Source organism: Aptenodytes patagonicus, chromosome 13 (genome assembly GCF_965638725.1).
Source record: "Aptenodytes patagonicus chromosome 13, bAptPat1.pri.cur, whole genome shotgun sequence".
Classification (NCBI taxonomy): domain Eukaryota; kingdom Metazoa; phylum Chordata; class Aves; order Sphenisciformes; family Spheniscidae; genus Aptenodytes; species Aptenodytes patagonicus.
In genome coordinates, this window is record NC_134961.1 from 12,562,388 (window position 1) to 12,576,136 (window position 13,749).

A 13,749-nucleotide genomic window follows, 5' to 3' on the forward strand; every position below is an offset into this window, starting at 1 on the left:
TATCATTGTATATGTGCAAATAATTGTTTATACTACCATTACTTTCAAGAATAGATCTCAGAAATTTTGATGGAGTCAAGAATGTGTGAAACATTAACACAGGGTTCCTTGCCAAGAGAATTATTTACCTAGTTTAGCATTCAGGTTACATAATTTAGACTTGATTATGATGACATTCACAAATCCAAATTCTAACATTATTTTTTACAAATTTAAAAATTATAATAAAAACATACCTTTTCAGCAAGAACGTTTAATTCCCCTTTTGACATCAGAGCTATGAATGGTCCAACATCTAATGTTGTTTCAGCTGTCCAGTTGTTTGGGGAGCTGAAGAAACATTTTGGAAAATTATATCAATGAAGAAAGTTTGCAATCAAAGTTATACTAAAACTTCAGAGTTTTTCTTATACTGTATCATATAAGAAACACAGACACTTCTATGCCAATGTGATGATTCATGCTTATTAACATCAGATTGCATTTTCTCATCTCTCTGTGATATATAGGGCATTAGTGGAATTCTCAATATATTTAGAGAAAGCCTTCAAATATTGTGGTAATGGAGCGCTCTCTCTCCCTCAATAGTCATAGTATTCTTAGCACTACAGTCTTCAAGCAAGGAGAAATAATTCTTTTTTTAAAAGAAAATTTACCATTTTCTATCAGGTTCATACTGCAATAGTAGTCTGCAAAATGGTATCAAAAGAGAAGCAGAAACCTCATAACCAAAATTGAAACCATCTTTTTTCCAAGAATCTTATCCTAAGGACCAATGTGGCTAATACTTCAAGCAAGCAACACTTGCCAGTACTTGCTTATAAATTAAAAAACCCCCTCCTCTATTCCAATATTTAACTGTTTGCAGGTGTACAGGGGCTGTTTTTCATTGGTGTTGGCCAACTGTAACATTCCCTGATGTCAGCAGGAGCTGCGGGTGCTCAACATTTCTGAAAAACAGGTCCATGCACACTTAGGAGAAGTGGACAGTTTCCCCCTCATTCTGAAAATATTGAGTTCACTAAACAACTCAGGAAAGTAACTCAGTGTGGCACCAGTCTGCTGCTAATGCTGCCTTTTTAAAACTAAGGGACAGAAACATGAAACATAGGTGATGGAACAGAAGATTTAAATCCATACCTTATTAGCTCTGTTTTTACTGTCTGCTATTTCATTCATCTGCAATATCAAGAGTTATGGAAGGCAGATCTAACACCTTGGAGAGCCACATCTAATGACACCTATGCCATTTCTGTATGAGAGATCAGTTCTGTGATAGGTACCATATCCCTTGACATAACATGCTAAATTATTTGTAGGAATTTCAGGTCTTAAACATTAAGTTCAGGTTCAGTTCTGAGTGGTGCTGTGTGTTTCAAAATGTATGTAGCTTAGCACTATGCAGGTTTGGCCTGTTTGTTTGACACAAATCTGACAAATGTTAACCAACCCAGTTGGTGGTTGACTTAAGAAAGCGCTTGGATAAATAATTTTCAGCCTGAAAAATCCTGAAGAAGATGGTAGTAACAAATCTGTTACTAGTGCATGTTCTCACAGAAAACATTATTTGGTTGGTTGCTCCACTATGAGGATGTTTGACTAGACAAATATTTTCTAAATAAAATAAAACAAAATAAATAAAATATTATTTAGCACAGTGTGTCATGATTCAATAAAATGGATCTGTATCAGGATTAATGCAGGGATGGGATCTGGTGGAAAATATAGCTATTCCATTACCAGAAAAATGCTGACGAGGAGGAAGCTGAATGAGCAACTAAAATGATTAGGTGGATAAAGTGACAGACTTTGGGGCTGAAGGGATGGTTAGAAACTATGCATTCAGTCTCCCTTTTCAAATGCAAGATACTTCTAAGAGACAATGCAAGAGAGAAACAGTATATTCTTGCCAGATAGAGGATGGCTTTGTTTTTTGCATGACTGATGCAGCAGTGTGGTTCCAATCAGCCTCCTAATCTGAGTCATTAATGACATCTAACATGCTGTCCGCTTTGTTGCTTCAGTTGGTTGAACTTTACATCCCTCTGCTTCTTTTCTAGCTCTCTCCCATTGCCACAGGTGCTTGCAGTCTTCTTTATTTCTCTTCTCACACCAGCACACTGAGTATCCCACTTCCATTTTCCCATTCTTTGCATTCCTGCGCCATTCTTTGCCTGTAACGCCCTTTCTCTTGCCATGCCAGAGAGTCTGTTTGCCTGCCCCTCCTCAAACATTACACTTTCTCCCTTTTCCTCTGGGACTTAAGTCATGCAGGGTGTCCCTGGGGTTGTATTTTGTTCCACAGTTACCGTGTTACACACAAGAAGAGAAATGTCATTCTAGTGAACAGAGACCCCAAGGTCAGCCAGTGATAGAAGTTGCTTTGTGTTGTTTTCATTGCAGCTCTATCTGGGCAAAGCAAACGGTTGGTATTTGCATGGCTTAACCATCAGCATAAGCAAGGCGGTGTATCTAATACCTTACCCATATAACTCGAGGAGTTTGTATTTAATTTCAGTCTTCTGCTCGTGGCTGAGCTGTTGGCAGAGTTTGAATTGATGAAGGGCTGTTGCCATTGCCTTCAGGGACATTCTGCCACGTAGAAAGGCTGGAGGTAAGTGGCAGATTAGATTTCCAAGTAGATCAACATCATATTCATCAGCAATGGAGCCGTTCTGAAACAAGAAGCATTTACCTTGTTGGCAGAGCTAATCTTGGCTCTTGCCCTGTATCACTCAACTGCATCACAACACATTTAAGCTCTGTGACCCTTTAAGGAACAAAGACACAACAGTTTGCACTGGTCACTTAATCTACAGTTTCTGCCGAGACTGCTATACTTTTTGCTTTTACCAATGCAACTGGTGATATTTAATAAGCACTTGTCAGAGCTTTCAGTGTATTCTTTATTCTATATTGAAGCACACACAAAAAAATAATTAAAACTAAATCTCCTGCCACAATCTCTATATCCAGGTGACCACCCAACACCTGCAGAGGTGGTGCAGTTCTGCCTGGCGGGAGGGCCCTCACGTGGCCCCTTGTGGCAAAGGGGCCACAAGCTCTTGCTGTCAGAAGGCTTAGCTCTGAGGGGTTTCTCAAGCAGCTGCCAAAACACGAGGGATTATAGGCCTAGTTAGTATGTACAAGGACATGAATATTCACAGCTACATCAAAGAACGTTTCCCCTAAAAACTGGTGACTGCTGCAGCTCTCAGACAGCAGAAGTCACATAATCCTCCTGGTACCACCACCTCTCCTGTGGAGCTACCTGTGCCACGCACAGCTCTACAGGACTAGCACTGCTTGGAGCAAGGGGGAACAGCTCCAGGTGCAAATGGGTCAGAACCCGGCCAGTTCACTGTGGTCAGCAATGACATCTCATGAGAATGCTTTGTAACATGCATGGAGTCAAGGAAAATTGTTAAGGAAGCTATAAAAAGGTTTCCTTAGGCAGGGAACAATAAAATTGAAACAGTACACGAAAAAACCATAAGAATACAGATGGGTAAGTCAAGAACTTACGTAGATGGTGACTGACATTACTGTATGAAATGCAGTACAGTAATATGTGCAAACAGAACCCCAGAATGGCTGAGTTTGGAAGGGACCTCTGGAGGTCACCAGGTGCAACTCCCCTGCTCAGATCAGGTCAGCTACAGCAGGTTGCTTGGGGCCTTGGCACTAAGAGCTTCTCTGAGCTAGGCGATAGTCTAAGCTGCTCTTGCTTGTGAGGATGAAGAAATTAGCATGCTGTGTTATTCCCTTTTGGGCGCTCAGAGCCCATCAGCTATGATTTCACCGCACAAACACAGAGCAGGAGAGCCTGTGCCTCAGGTTGCTGTCTGTATAGAAGAGACCATGGGTGTGCGCATGCGGACCGGAGAGTACAAGTAGGCAGGATAACTTTGTGATGCACCACATGACAATAAAGGGAGAGAAAACTAATCGACCACTCTCACTTAGCTTGGAATTATCAGTGGCTGATTACAGATTACTTTTTTTGCAGCTCCCCCTCCACTGCTGACCCCTCCTAGCCATACCTACCAAGCACTCCTGTACTTTTTGCAGGACAGCGTTCTTTTTGTGAAGGCTTGGATTCAAAAGGTCCATCTCAGTCTTCCCCAGGCTTTCAATGAAAGGAACACACAAAGGGCCTGAGACATACTCCAGGTATTCAATCCTGCAGAAAGAATTCAAATGGTCTCAGAATGTAAACCTGACCTTCATACACCCATAAGCACACCCATAAAATCTGTGATGACGTAAAAATTTAGAGACAAGGCTGGACTTGAAAAATTATAAACCAGCCAGGCCAGAAATGTTGCAATCACTCCACACCTTACTTTAACTTACATCTTGTCTTCCAGTTCATCAGCACGTCAACCTCACTTCAAAAAATGACTAAGGGTTATAAATAGCTGCAAGTGGATGAAAGTGCTCTGAGATGCTTTAACACCATATGAAACAAGACTGCCTACAGTTCAGAAACTTTTCCCCTTTCTCTTTTTTGTCAGGAATAATTCTCTGATGAATGAAGATGTGGTGGGTGGCTTAAGGACAGTAAGTAGTTTTAGAGTAGGCTTCCTTTTTATCAAAGTCTAAGAAGGCCTGCCAAATTAAACAAAATGATGCTGTTCTCCACCCAGAGTGGCAGACAGCCTTTGCAAATAAAGCCACATCCCAAAGCTGCTCAAGCCCAGCCTTACCAGGGTTTGTAGACAAGAGCACCAGCAACTTCTGATGGCCCTGAACAAGCAACATGCAATTGTTGGCCAAATAACTTGGTGCTGCAGTTTGTAGAAAGCCTTGTATTAAAGTCTTTCTATAATTATTCTTTTATTGTTTTTAAATAGTAATGCCTTTTCAAACAGAATCCTTTTCTTTTCTTACTTTTTTTTCAATTAAAAATATTCCAGGAAAAGAATAGTTCTCATTCCCTTTTATGCCTTTAAGCACGTAGGAAGAAAGAAATAAAGAAAAAGGGGGATTAACAAGTTGTACAATTCAGGAGGTTCCTATCCAGGTACAATTATTACTTTCTTTTCTAAGGAAAAAAGCTGTCACTGAATATTACTTGGCTATTTACATAATGCAACATTTTGCTAACTTACTTACAAAAATGTCTTTAAACACACTGAAATGTTTTTAACCATACAGAGCAATATGCTTGGGCAGTACCCAATGGCTTTGTCTTACATATCCACTCTCGGAAAAAAACCCTAAACAAATAAGCAAACCAAGTTTCACAACCTAGGGGAAAAAAAAAAAAAGAAAAAAAAATATCCAGCATAAACTACATTTAAGTTAGTTTTGTGACTCTAAACAATTATGCTCAAGAAAGCCCAACGAATTAATCCCTTTATTTTAGCAGACATCAGCAACAGTATAAGCAGCAACATTACAAGCTTTTTCATTGCTGTCACACCACTGCACGGTGATTCAGCCTGCGCACTGAGCGCTTCAAGGGGGACTGATTTCAAGGATGCAAAGGAATCCATAATTGTGACAAAAATGGGCTATACTAAAAGACATCGGGTATTATCAACTTTCACTTGACACAGAGTTTGGCTACAGTCAGTGACCACTTTTTATAAATTACCATTTGTTTGAATCATCAGTTTTCTTAGGAGTGAAGACGTTATTAAAAAAGTGCTTAGAAGGACTACTCTGAATGTACTGCTACGAATGCAGTAACTTAAGGTGTCATAAGATGTAACTTACGGAAGCACCGATAAGAGGAAGGGAGGAATAGATGCATTGGAGACTTTCCAAAACTTCCAAGCCAAACAATTAACCTAAAAGCAACAAAAATTTAAGATCTTAAACATTTGGAAATTTTGAGGAATAATGAAAATATGATTTGTTTATTACAGCTTATAAATTAGCATATATAAAACTGTGCATATTATCTTCAGGGAGCATTTTTCTTTGGATTTTTTAAAGTAGTTAAGAATTTTCTTTTTGTAGACATCAGAGATGAAATATCCTATATTCGGGTGCATGAGAGCATTTGTATGTTTTCGAAACGTATATATATTTCCAGATTACTCCTGAATTAGCAAGTTAGAAGAACTGTAGAAATTTCTTGCAATTTTTAAGTGACAAATGAAATTGTCAAAATGAAGTATGATAACAGACGAATTCACACATAAAAGATTTAAATGACATATGTTAACAGACAAGTTCACACACAAAAGATTCTGAAAAACACGAAAATAGAATTAACCAAATTCTAATTTACCTACAGTGTGGATATTGGGTAGTATGTTTATGCACACAAAGTCTTTTTTTTGTTTTACCTGATAGGGAGAAAGCAGATGAAGATTCTTTTCAAAGAATTTAAAAGTGTTTAAAAAAAAGTCCATTCCCATACTTTCAATGAGTTGACAAGTTACTCCTTTCACAAGCTGTCCTGTGCTGATAGGAAAAGCAAAGTTCAATCTGTTGAATATTTAAGCAGGATCTAGTCCTTACTCCCCACAACCATGTCCTAAGATACAGTTTCTTGACCACCTCTCTTTCCCCTTTCTTGTAATTGAAAGGCTATTGAAAGTAAAAATGTAATCAAATTGAAAAATATTGACTGAGCCTTAAAATACCAAAACCTCTGCAATGCTTCGATCCAGATTTTAGATTTGGAGACCCTTTTTAATGAGGAAGGTGAATTATCAAGGAATGAATAAACATAAGACAGTACAAAATAACCACACAGCGTTTACATTTACCTCAAAGTCGCTCTCATCACACAACTACACTATAACTCCATTTCAAGAGAGACTATCATCCATACCTTAGCAGGTCAACAGGATAGTTTTTCTTAGACAGTAATTCATACAGACACAAAGCCTGAAATAAAACCCACCATATTTAAAGTTAAACTTAGGTAATTCAGTTGTAAGAGGCAATACTTGCAACTACTGCAAGGTTCTTGTATGCTTAACTCTCTTACGTACTCTAAAGGCATTTCTATGGTCCAGTTTGGCCAACCAAAAGGTTTGGCAACCAGTGCTGAATTTCTTCTTCACAAGACAAGACATCACTGACCGGCACTATGGGATGATGTTAAACATGTTCATGGCACACAACCACAGAATAATTTAGGTTTGAAGGGACCTCTGGACATCGTCTGGTCCAACCTTGCATCTCTCTGGACAGAGCCAAAGGGCTGACTGTACATGCAAATGTCTAGTATACAGTACTGGAAAGAGAAAATTTATGTGGCAGAATCTTGAAGACTTTTAAACCCAACATATCAATGCTTCCCTTTCTGTAACATTGTCTCATAATGCTGCCTAGGCTCTAAGTGACCTCTGGTTGTTTATGTCAAGATATATTTGGGGCAGTTCCTTCCTTTTACCTATGTTCCTTGAACACATATGTATTACAACACTTTTCCTATTCTCCCATCATACTAAATTGCAGTGGAATGGGAACTGCACAATAGTTTTTACCTGGCTTCTTCTTAGTTCTTTTTCTTTCATCATTGAAGAATTATATCCAGTCTGCTTCCACAAATCAGAAAGAGATATTTCTTTAAAGAAAGCTCCTTGTATATCTTTGACTGATGAAGAAAAATCTCCAGATGCAGCTATCTAAAAAAAGGAACAGATAAATACATGGCATTTCAGAACCGACGCTTAGATTTACAGGATTTGCCCTTCTTTCTATTCTCTGTAATATTTCTCTTAAGAGGATAAAGGAAAAACATGTCAGTATTAAAAATGCCACAGCACTAAGCAAGAGACAGCCTTCAAAATATACTTGGTGTTCAGAAAAAAACACTGGAAATATTAACCATTGAGCTAAAACACGTATCTCGGTGACAACATTTTAAATCATGCTCTGCATATCTGGTTATTGTGCTCTTGTACAGAAAGAACCTGCTACACACGCAAGTTTATAATCACCTTCCTGAGGATCCCTTGCTGTTGTGCAGGCGATAAGTCAGATAAGTACTGGGGTGTTGTGCCTTGAATAATCTGAGAAAGGTCCTTTGGGTTCATGCTGTAGAATGACTGGGTGCTAATACCAGTTACCAGCGCGCCCATTTGACTAACAGTATAAAATGATAAAACCTGCAGAGGTAACAGCAGAAACAAACAGAAAGTTTTCTGGCTTGTGAACAGCAGATATATTTAAAAGCAAAAGTTAATAAATCAATCAAAAATATTATTGTTGAATGCTTAATAAATTTCTTGCCTGGGGATGCACTTTCATCAGATTTCATTCAGTTCAGACAAGACTGTTGAGGGAACAAATGCAACAATTTTCTCAGAGGCTCCTTTTTTTGAAACTTCAGAGAGGATCCTGATTCCTTCCATTACAGTATATTTGAATATATAGTCTGGGATCTCTGATCATGCAAATTCTGCCTAGGGCAGTGATACAGACAAAATAATATCTACAACTCCAAATGCAAATAGTCATTCTCTCTGTTACTAGAGAATTACTTTGGGAGGTACAGTCTTGGATGTTTTTATTTGATTTAAACAAAATTTTCAGACCACTAACAGTACTAAAAAGAAGTCTTGTACTAAACTTTTCAAAATCTACAGTTATCGTTGAGAAAAAGCCATTTCACTTTTAAAAATAGAAGGTAGGAAATCTGTTATAGAGGTACCTTTTCATAAGAGAGGTATTTACTGGATAAAATCATAACTTGGCTTTTTGCCCACCCAGAGACTTGGTTTAATGTTGCAATAGCATTATGCACCGCGTCAGGTGACAAAGATTCCAGCTGACTTGAAGTTAGCCCAACCACGGCATCTGACAGAGATCCAAGGATATCATTCAGTGTCTGGTTTTGCATGGCAATGTTCAGGAGTTGAGATTTCAGCTAATGTAAACAAAAAAAGCAGATGGGAAATAAAAATCTGCCAAGAACCAATTTTCATTATCACCCAAAACTTTAACTGGAGTTTCTGGAATAGGCATTGGCAACCATTTAGTGACCACACATTTCATAAAAGTTCAGAAATAGAACCACAGTTGTCAAAAGAGTATGGAATGGGAGGAAACAGAATGAGAAAAGAATGAGCGCTGTAAAAAAACAAAAATGGGCTTTTATTCTTTGCGTTGTATGATCGAGAACTATTTCCACTTATTTCTTAGATCCCAGTCATTTTTCACTCTTTCCTTTCCAAATTCAAGAAGAAAGTCACTTCTCTGCTGTTTCCAGGATTAGGTTAGGCAAGAATAACGAACATTGTACCCACCTTCTGAACCTCAGCCTGGAAACCTCTCAATTGACTGCATTTAATCATTTGATGAAGCAAAGCCCGGGCCACAGCAGCATCCATCTGTTCCATGTCATCATAAAAGCAAACCAATAAACCTAGCCTATATAGAAGAAAATACATTAGCTAACTTCTGACATAAAAGGTGTCATTTTTAGGAAACTGAAATATGGTATGGTATACCCTACTTGTGCTCAAAACTTGAGTTACTTCTGTCTGTCACCAGTGCCTTAAACTGCAATCTTTAAAACTCCACATGGCCTGAAATTTGGGTATGAGACATATGCACTGCTCTCTGTATTCAGCTGAACTCTACCCAGATTGCTTGTGCTGTCAAAAATTTAACTTTCCTGGTTCCATTTGTCCATGGCTGGATTTTCTCAGCTAACCTTGGATTTCACATGCAACGTAACTCATTCACGTGTCAGAGCAGCAGCTAGAGCATTACATAGCCTCTTTATCATTTCGGGTTTAAACAAAGCCTGCTGTATTTCGCATCAAACGTATGACTGGCCGATGGATGGAGACCTGACAATTCGACACTGGCTAGGAGAAAACGCGCTGAGGCTCACTGTCTTAGTTGTGCCAGCACAGCAGTTTGCAAGGCAGTGTTGTGAACCAGATGTGGAGCTCATTTGGCTCCACAGTACCCATGCTGTAATATTAAAGTCAGCGTTTCCATTAACCTCTGTAAAGCACAACCACAACCATAGTTGGTGGAGAGAAGTAGTCATACCACCAAGGGTAAGCACCTGCTGTAGGTGGCCTTCCGACTTAGGCCTTGTGCTTATTTACTGCCATTACCTGCAGCCCTGCAAAGGAGGTCTGAATTGTGCATCGCTTTCTCTGGACTTTAAACTTCATAGTGATGGTGATGAATTCGTTCGTAGGAAGCCTGAATCGATCCCCTGTCACTGTAAACAACTAGCCTTTGCTTTCATAATTTACACAGGACAAGAACCTACAAAGTCCAGCTTTCCTGCTACCATCTCTGTTTTTTGGCAATTCAATGATGCAGGCATAGGCAGAGCCTAGGCAATAATGTCCAGATGTGAACTAAATCAACAGCAGACAATGCTGCAGCACTATCACAAACTCAGTAAAATTCTGCAGTGCAGAAAGGCTTAGCTTTTAGTTCCTTTAGTTCCTCAACAACAACCTGCTTAGCGATATAACAAAATACTGCTTCAGCAGCTTGTCTGAATTCATGGGACATCATCAACCGAACATACAAACGAAAGAAACATCTATAACTGCATTTTTATAGCAAATAATTACCTTCTGATGCATTATTGCATAGCCACCAAGAGCTCTTCATCTCCTTTGGGATTAGCAGCAATGAATAGTACTACTTCTTAAAAGTGCATTTAAATCATCAGTATGGTTAAAATGAGTAATATAAAATATGTTGTAAAAATGGAATATATTAAGGATTATGGAGCATGACATTTCTCTCATCTGTGAGAATGTGGCACCTCTCATGAGTGGTAAAATAATTTTTAAGATTTCTGACATTGAAACTTAGAGTGTGGGCATAATTCTTCTCTCGCTTACATCTCCAACAATCAGCAATACTTCACGGAAGTCAGTGAGTTACATTGCAGTAATGACAGGAGCTCTGAAGCCATAATGCATATTCTCCGTTAGTTTAAAACTCCAAGGTATCCCCCAAGGAGACTACAAATAACTTCAGACAGTGGTGTCTTGGGACTAAATACATCCATTTATGCGACAGTGTAAATGTAAATGTGGAGTACAGTACTTTCTCGCAGGTAGCTCATGCTCACTGCATATTTATGAGTAAGAGCAGTTTATTTTGGTTTTTATTATTGTTAAAGTAAGTTCAGTGCTGATTTGACAGCCCTGAAAATGCAGTTTCCTGCTTACACACAACAGTCACATGCATTTAAACATGGCTCATCTCTACCCTGCAGGACGTAAAGAGGACAGCAGGACGGGCTTCACACCTCTTCACTGTGTGACCTTTCTGGTGACACCCATGCCAATTAACCACCTGCAGTCCCGGCTGGCATGAGCTAAGATTTCCTCCTTAAATCCTAACTGTAACATGATTTCCACAAACACCGCCATCTGTGATTCAAACAGCCAAGGCAACTCATGTCCCACCATCCCGATTTATTTTATTGCTGTACTGTACCATGTGATGGAGCTTTGATTGGGTCCCCCAGATACTGCTGTAGTCCTACTAATACTACAGACAACTCCTCACTGCATTAGCAAATTAGGCACACCTCCAAAAATTCATAAATTAGCAATTCTTCACTGTTGCTAGTCAGGGTTGGATTTCACCCTAGATTTTTCTGCTGGAAGGAAAAAGCTATGCCACATCAACAATTTCATCAGCTACTTATTGCTCCTCTCTTTTCTTCTTACTTATTCGTTCTCTCCATACACAGCCATAAAAGAAAAAGAAAAGGAGTCTTGCCTGTAGATTGTTGAAGTGTTTCTCATATCAAATCCTGATGAGTTGATTCTTTCCAGGAAAGCTTGCGCAAGCTCTGGTGTGATACCATACACTGTGTCCAACTGCTTTGTTGCATTGTCATAGCTAATGAATAGTCTTATCTGACCAGTACAAACAAAATCACGCATCAGGAGTATGAAACAATTACATCCAATAAAATATGTTTGACACTCTAAATTAATTGACTCCACTCATGTTACAGAGAAAGGAAGAAGATAGATTTGGATAATACCGTATTTTTTGAGGGCAAAGCCAAGTGAGCGATTCTCTGTCAAACTATCAAATAATTTGAGGGTCTTCTATCATTGGTCCCTATCTTTCTTACAGTACAAGCCACAGAAGTCTGATACAGATAATTAATTACATATTAATGATAGGCACTTTCAAATTCCAAAGAGAGAAGAATATTTGGTTGACAATGGATTTGGATTCACTTTATATTTAAGTAATTAAAATATATAAACTTCTTTTTCATGTTTAAATTTGCATTTGTGTTCATATTGTTTGTAGCTGACATCACTTGACAATGATATATTCAACCACATTTTGTTACTTACTTCACTGAGACTAATTTTCAGAATTTCTTCTAACGGGAGATGGACCATGTATCTTCCCAAAATCCATAAGTTTTCTGCACTGACCCAAGAAGTTGATTCATTGAACTCTGTTTTGTATAAATAAATACTCACTACAATGTTAAGAAAGTAGTTATTTTTCAAATATATTGTACCCAGTATATTGTTATTGGTAAATAAATCAAAAAAATACCTGCAAATCAGAAAAATCCTTAGCAGAGAGAGTCAGGTTCCCTCCATTAGCTAGATTTTAGCACCACATTTTTATGAGCCCATACATTTTTTAATGAAAATGAAATAGTAATTCAAATGTCTCAAATTTTCTCATATGAAAATGATTAATGTTTTATGTTGTTGAAATAGAAAATGGATAAAGTATGGGACAGAAAAAATTAAACCGATAGTATTAAATATGGAGCAGCACTTTTTAAATGCAGTTTTCCTAATCAAATATATTATTTAAGAACACCAGGAAGGCATGATACTTTGTAACACTTATACATCTTATATATTATTATTGATGATACCACTCATTTCAGCAATATGCAATAGCAATAATGGAGACAATGAAAAATCATTCATATACCTATATGGAAATAGGTTGGCAAAAAATACAAAATACTGCGTAACAGTTAAAAATGTCATTCATTTAGTAACATTATCCCAAGGATTGAAAATGAAATCAAGATCCAAATATCCCCGAGAAAAAAGTATTTATGGACTAGTTGGGTACTTTGAGCCACAAAGACAGTGTTTTCTCCAAAGTGTCATAATTTGGATGGCTCGACGTGCGATACCTCTGAACATATTCCTTAGCAGTGCTGATACTCACAACTCTGTTAAAATAAAATCATCAGTGCATTTTGCAGAGTTTTCAGTATCTGAAAAAAATAGCCTATAAATATCAGAAGCTGAAGAAGCCCATTTAGTAAGTGATTTTTTTGAAAACACAGATCTAAGCTCCTTAGCTGAGACAAGATGATGCTCCCAGCAGACCTGCCTGTCAAACCTCCGTTTTTTGAAATGATGTTACCTCCCGTTACCAGGAATATTAAGAGAGTTGAAAGATATGATAGAAGAGTTAAACAACAACTATCACAATTTAAGGATGTTGACTGTGGCCTTTACCAGAACAGACTTGCATTTACCAACCATGGTAGCCATGATCCCCCAAAGCGGTTTTGTTATTTTTAAATAATGTATAAAATTTGAAAGTTACAGCCTCCTGTTTTTGCAAGGGCTACCAGCATGCTTCATCTCTGAATACCCTGGCGTTTTTAATACGAAACATGCAAGAATTGGCTGAGTGGCAAAGAAATTTCTTGAAAGGTTTGACTCTTAAGACACAGAAGCTGCATGTCATCTCCTGCTCACCCAGTGATCCAGCTGCAGGGGCTGCCTGACACCACGGGGAGAAGCGGTATGATGGAAAAGCCCTCTGCATTTCTGC

At 38.3% G+C, this 13,749-nt stretch overlaps 1 protein-coding gene across 1 annotated transcript in view; it reads right to left on the minus strand.

Annotated features, from left to right (window-relative positions):
- OTOA (otoancorin) overlaps window positions 1-13,749 on the minus strand; it is a 41,504-nt gene that overhangs the window by 17,859 nt on the left and 9,896 nt on the right. Inside the window, exons 10-21 of the mRNA XM_076350852.1 lie at window positions 12,282-12,388; window positions 11,686-11,825; window positions 9,219-9,342; window positions 8,624-8,839; window positions 7,911-8,078; window positions 7,455-7,595; window positions 6,794-6,849; window positions 6,303-6,420; window positions 5,725-5,798; window positions 4,048-4,183; window positions 2,485-2,675; window positions 237-330 (exon numbers count right to left, since the gene is read on the minus strand). Of these exons, the coding sequence (XP_076206967.1) occupies window positions 237-330; window positions 2,485-2,675; window positions 4,048-4,183; window positions 5,725-5,798; window positions 6,303-6,420; window positions 6,794-6,849; window positions 7,455-7,595; window positions 7,911-8,078; window positions 8,624-8,839; window positions 9,219-9,342; window positions 11,686-11,825; window positions 12,282-12,388 (1,565 nt within the window). The remainder of the gene's footprint in view (window positions 1-236; window positions 331-2,484; window positions 2,676-4,047; window positions 4,184-5,724; window positions 5,799-6,302; window positions 6,421-6,793; window positions 6,850-7,454; window positions 7,596-7,910; window positions 8,079-8,623; window positions 8,840-9,218; window positions 9,343-11,685; window positions 11,826-12,281; window positions 12,389-13,749) is intronic.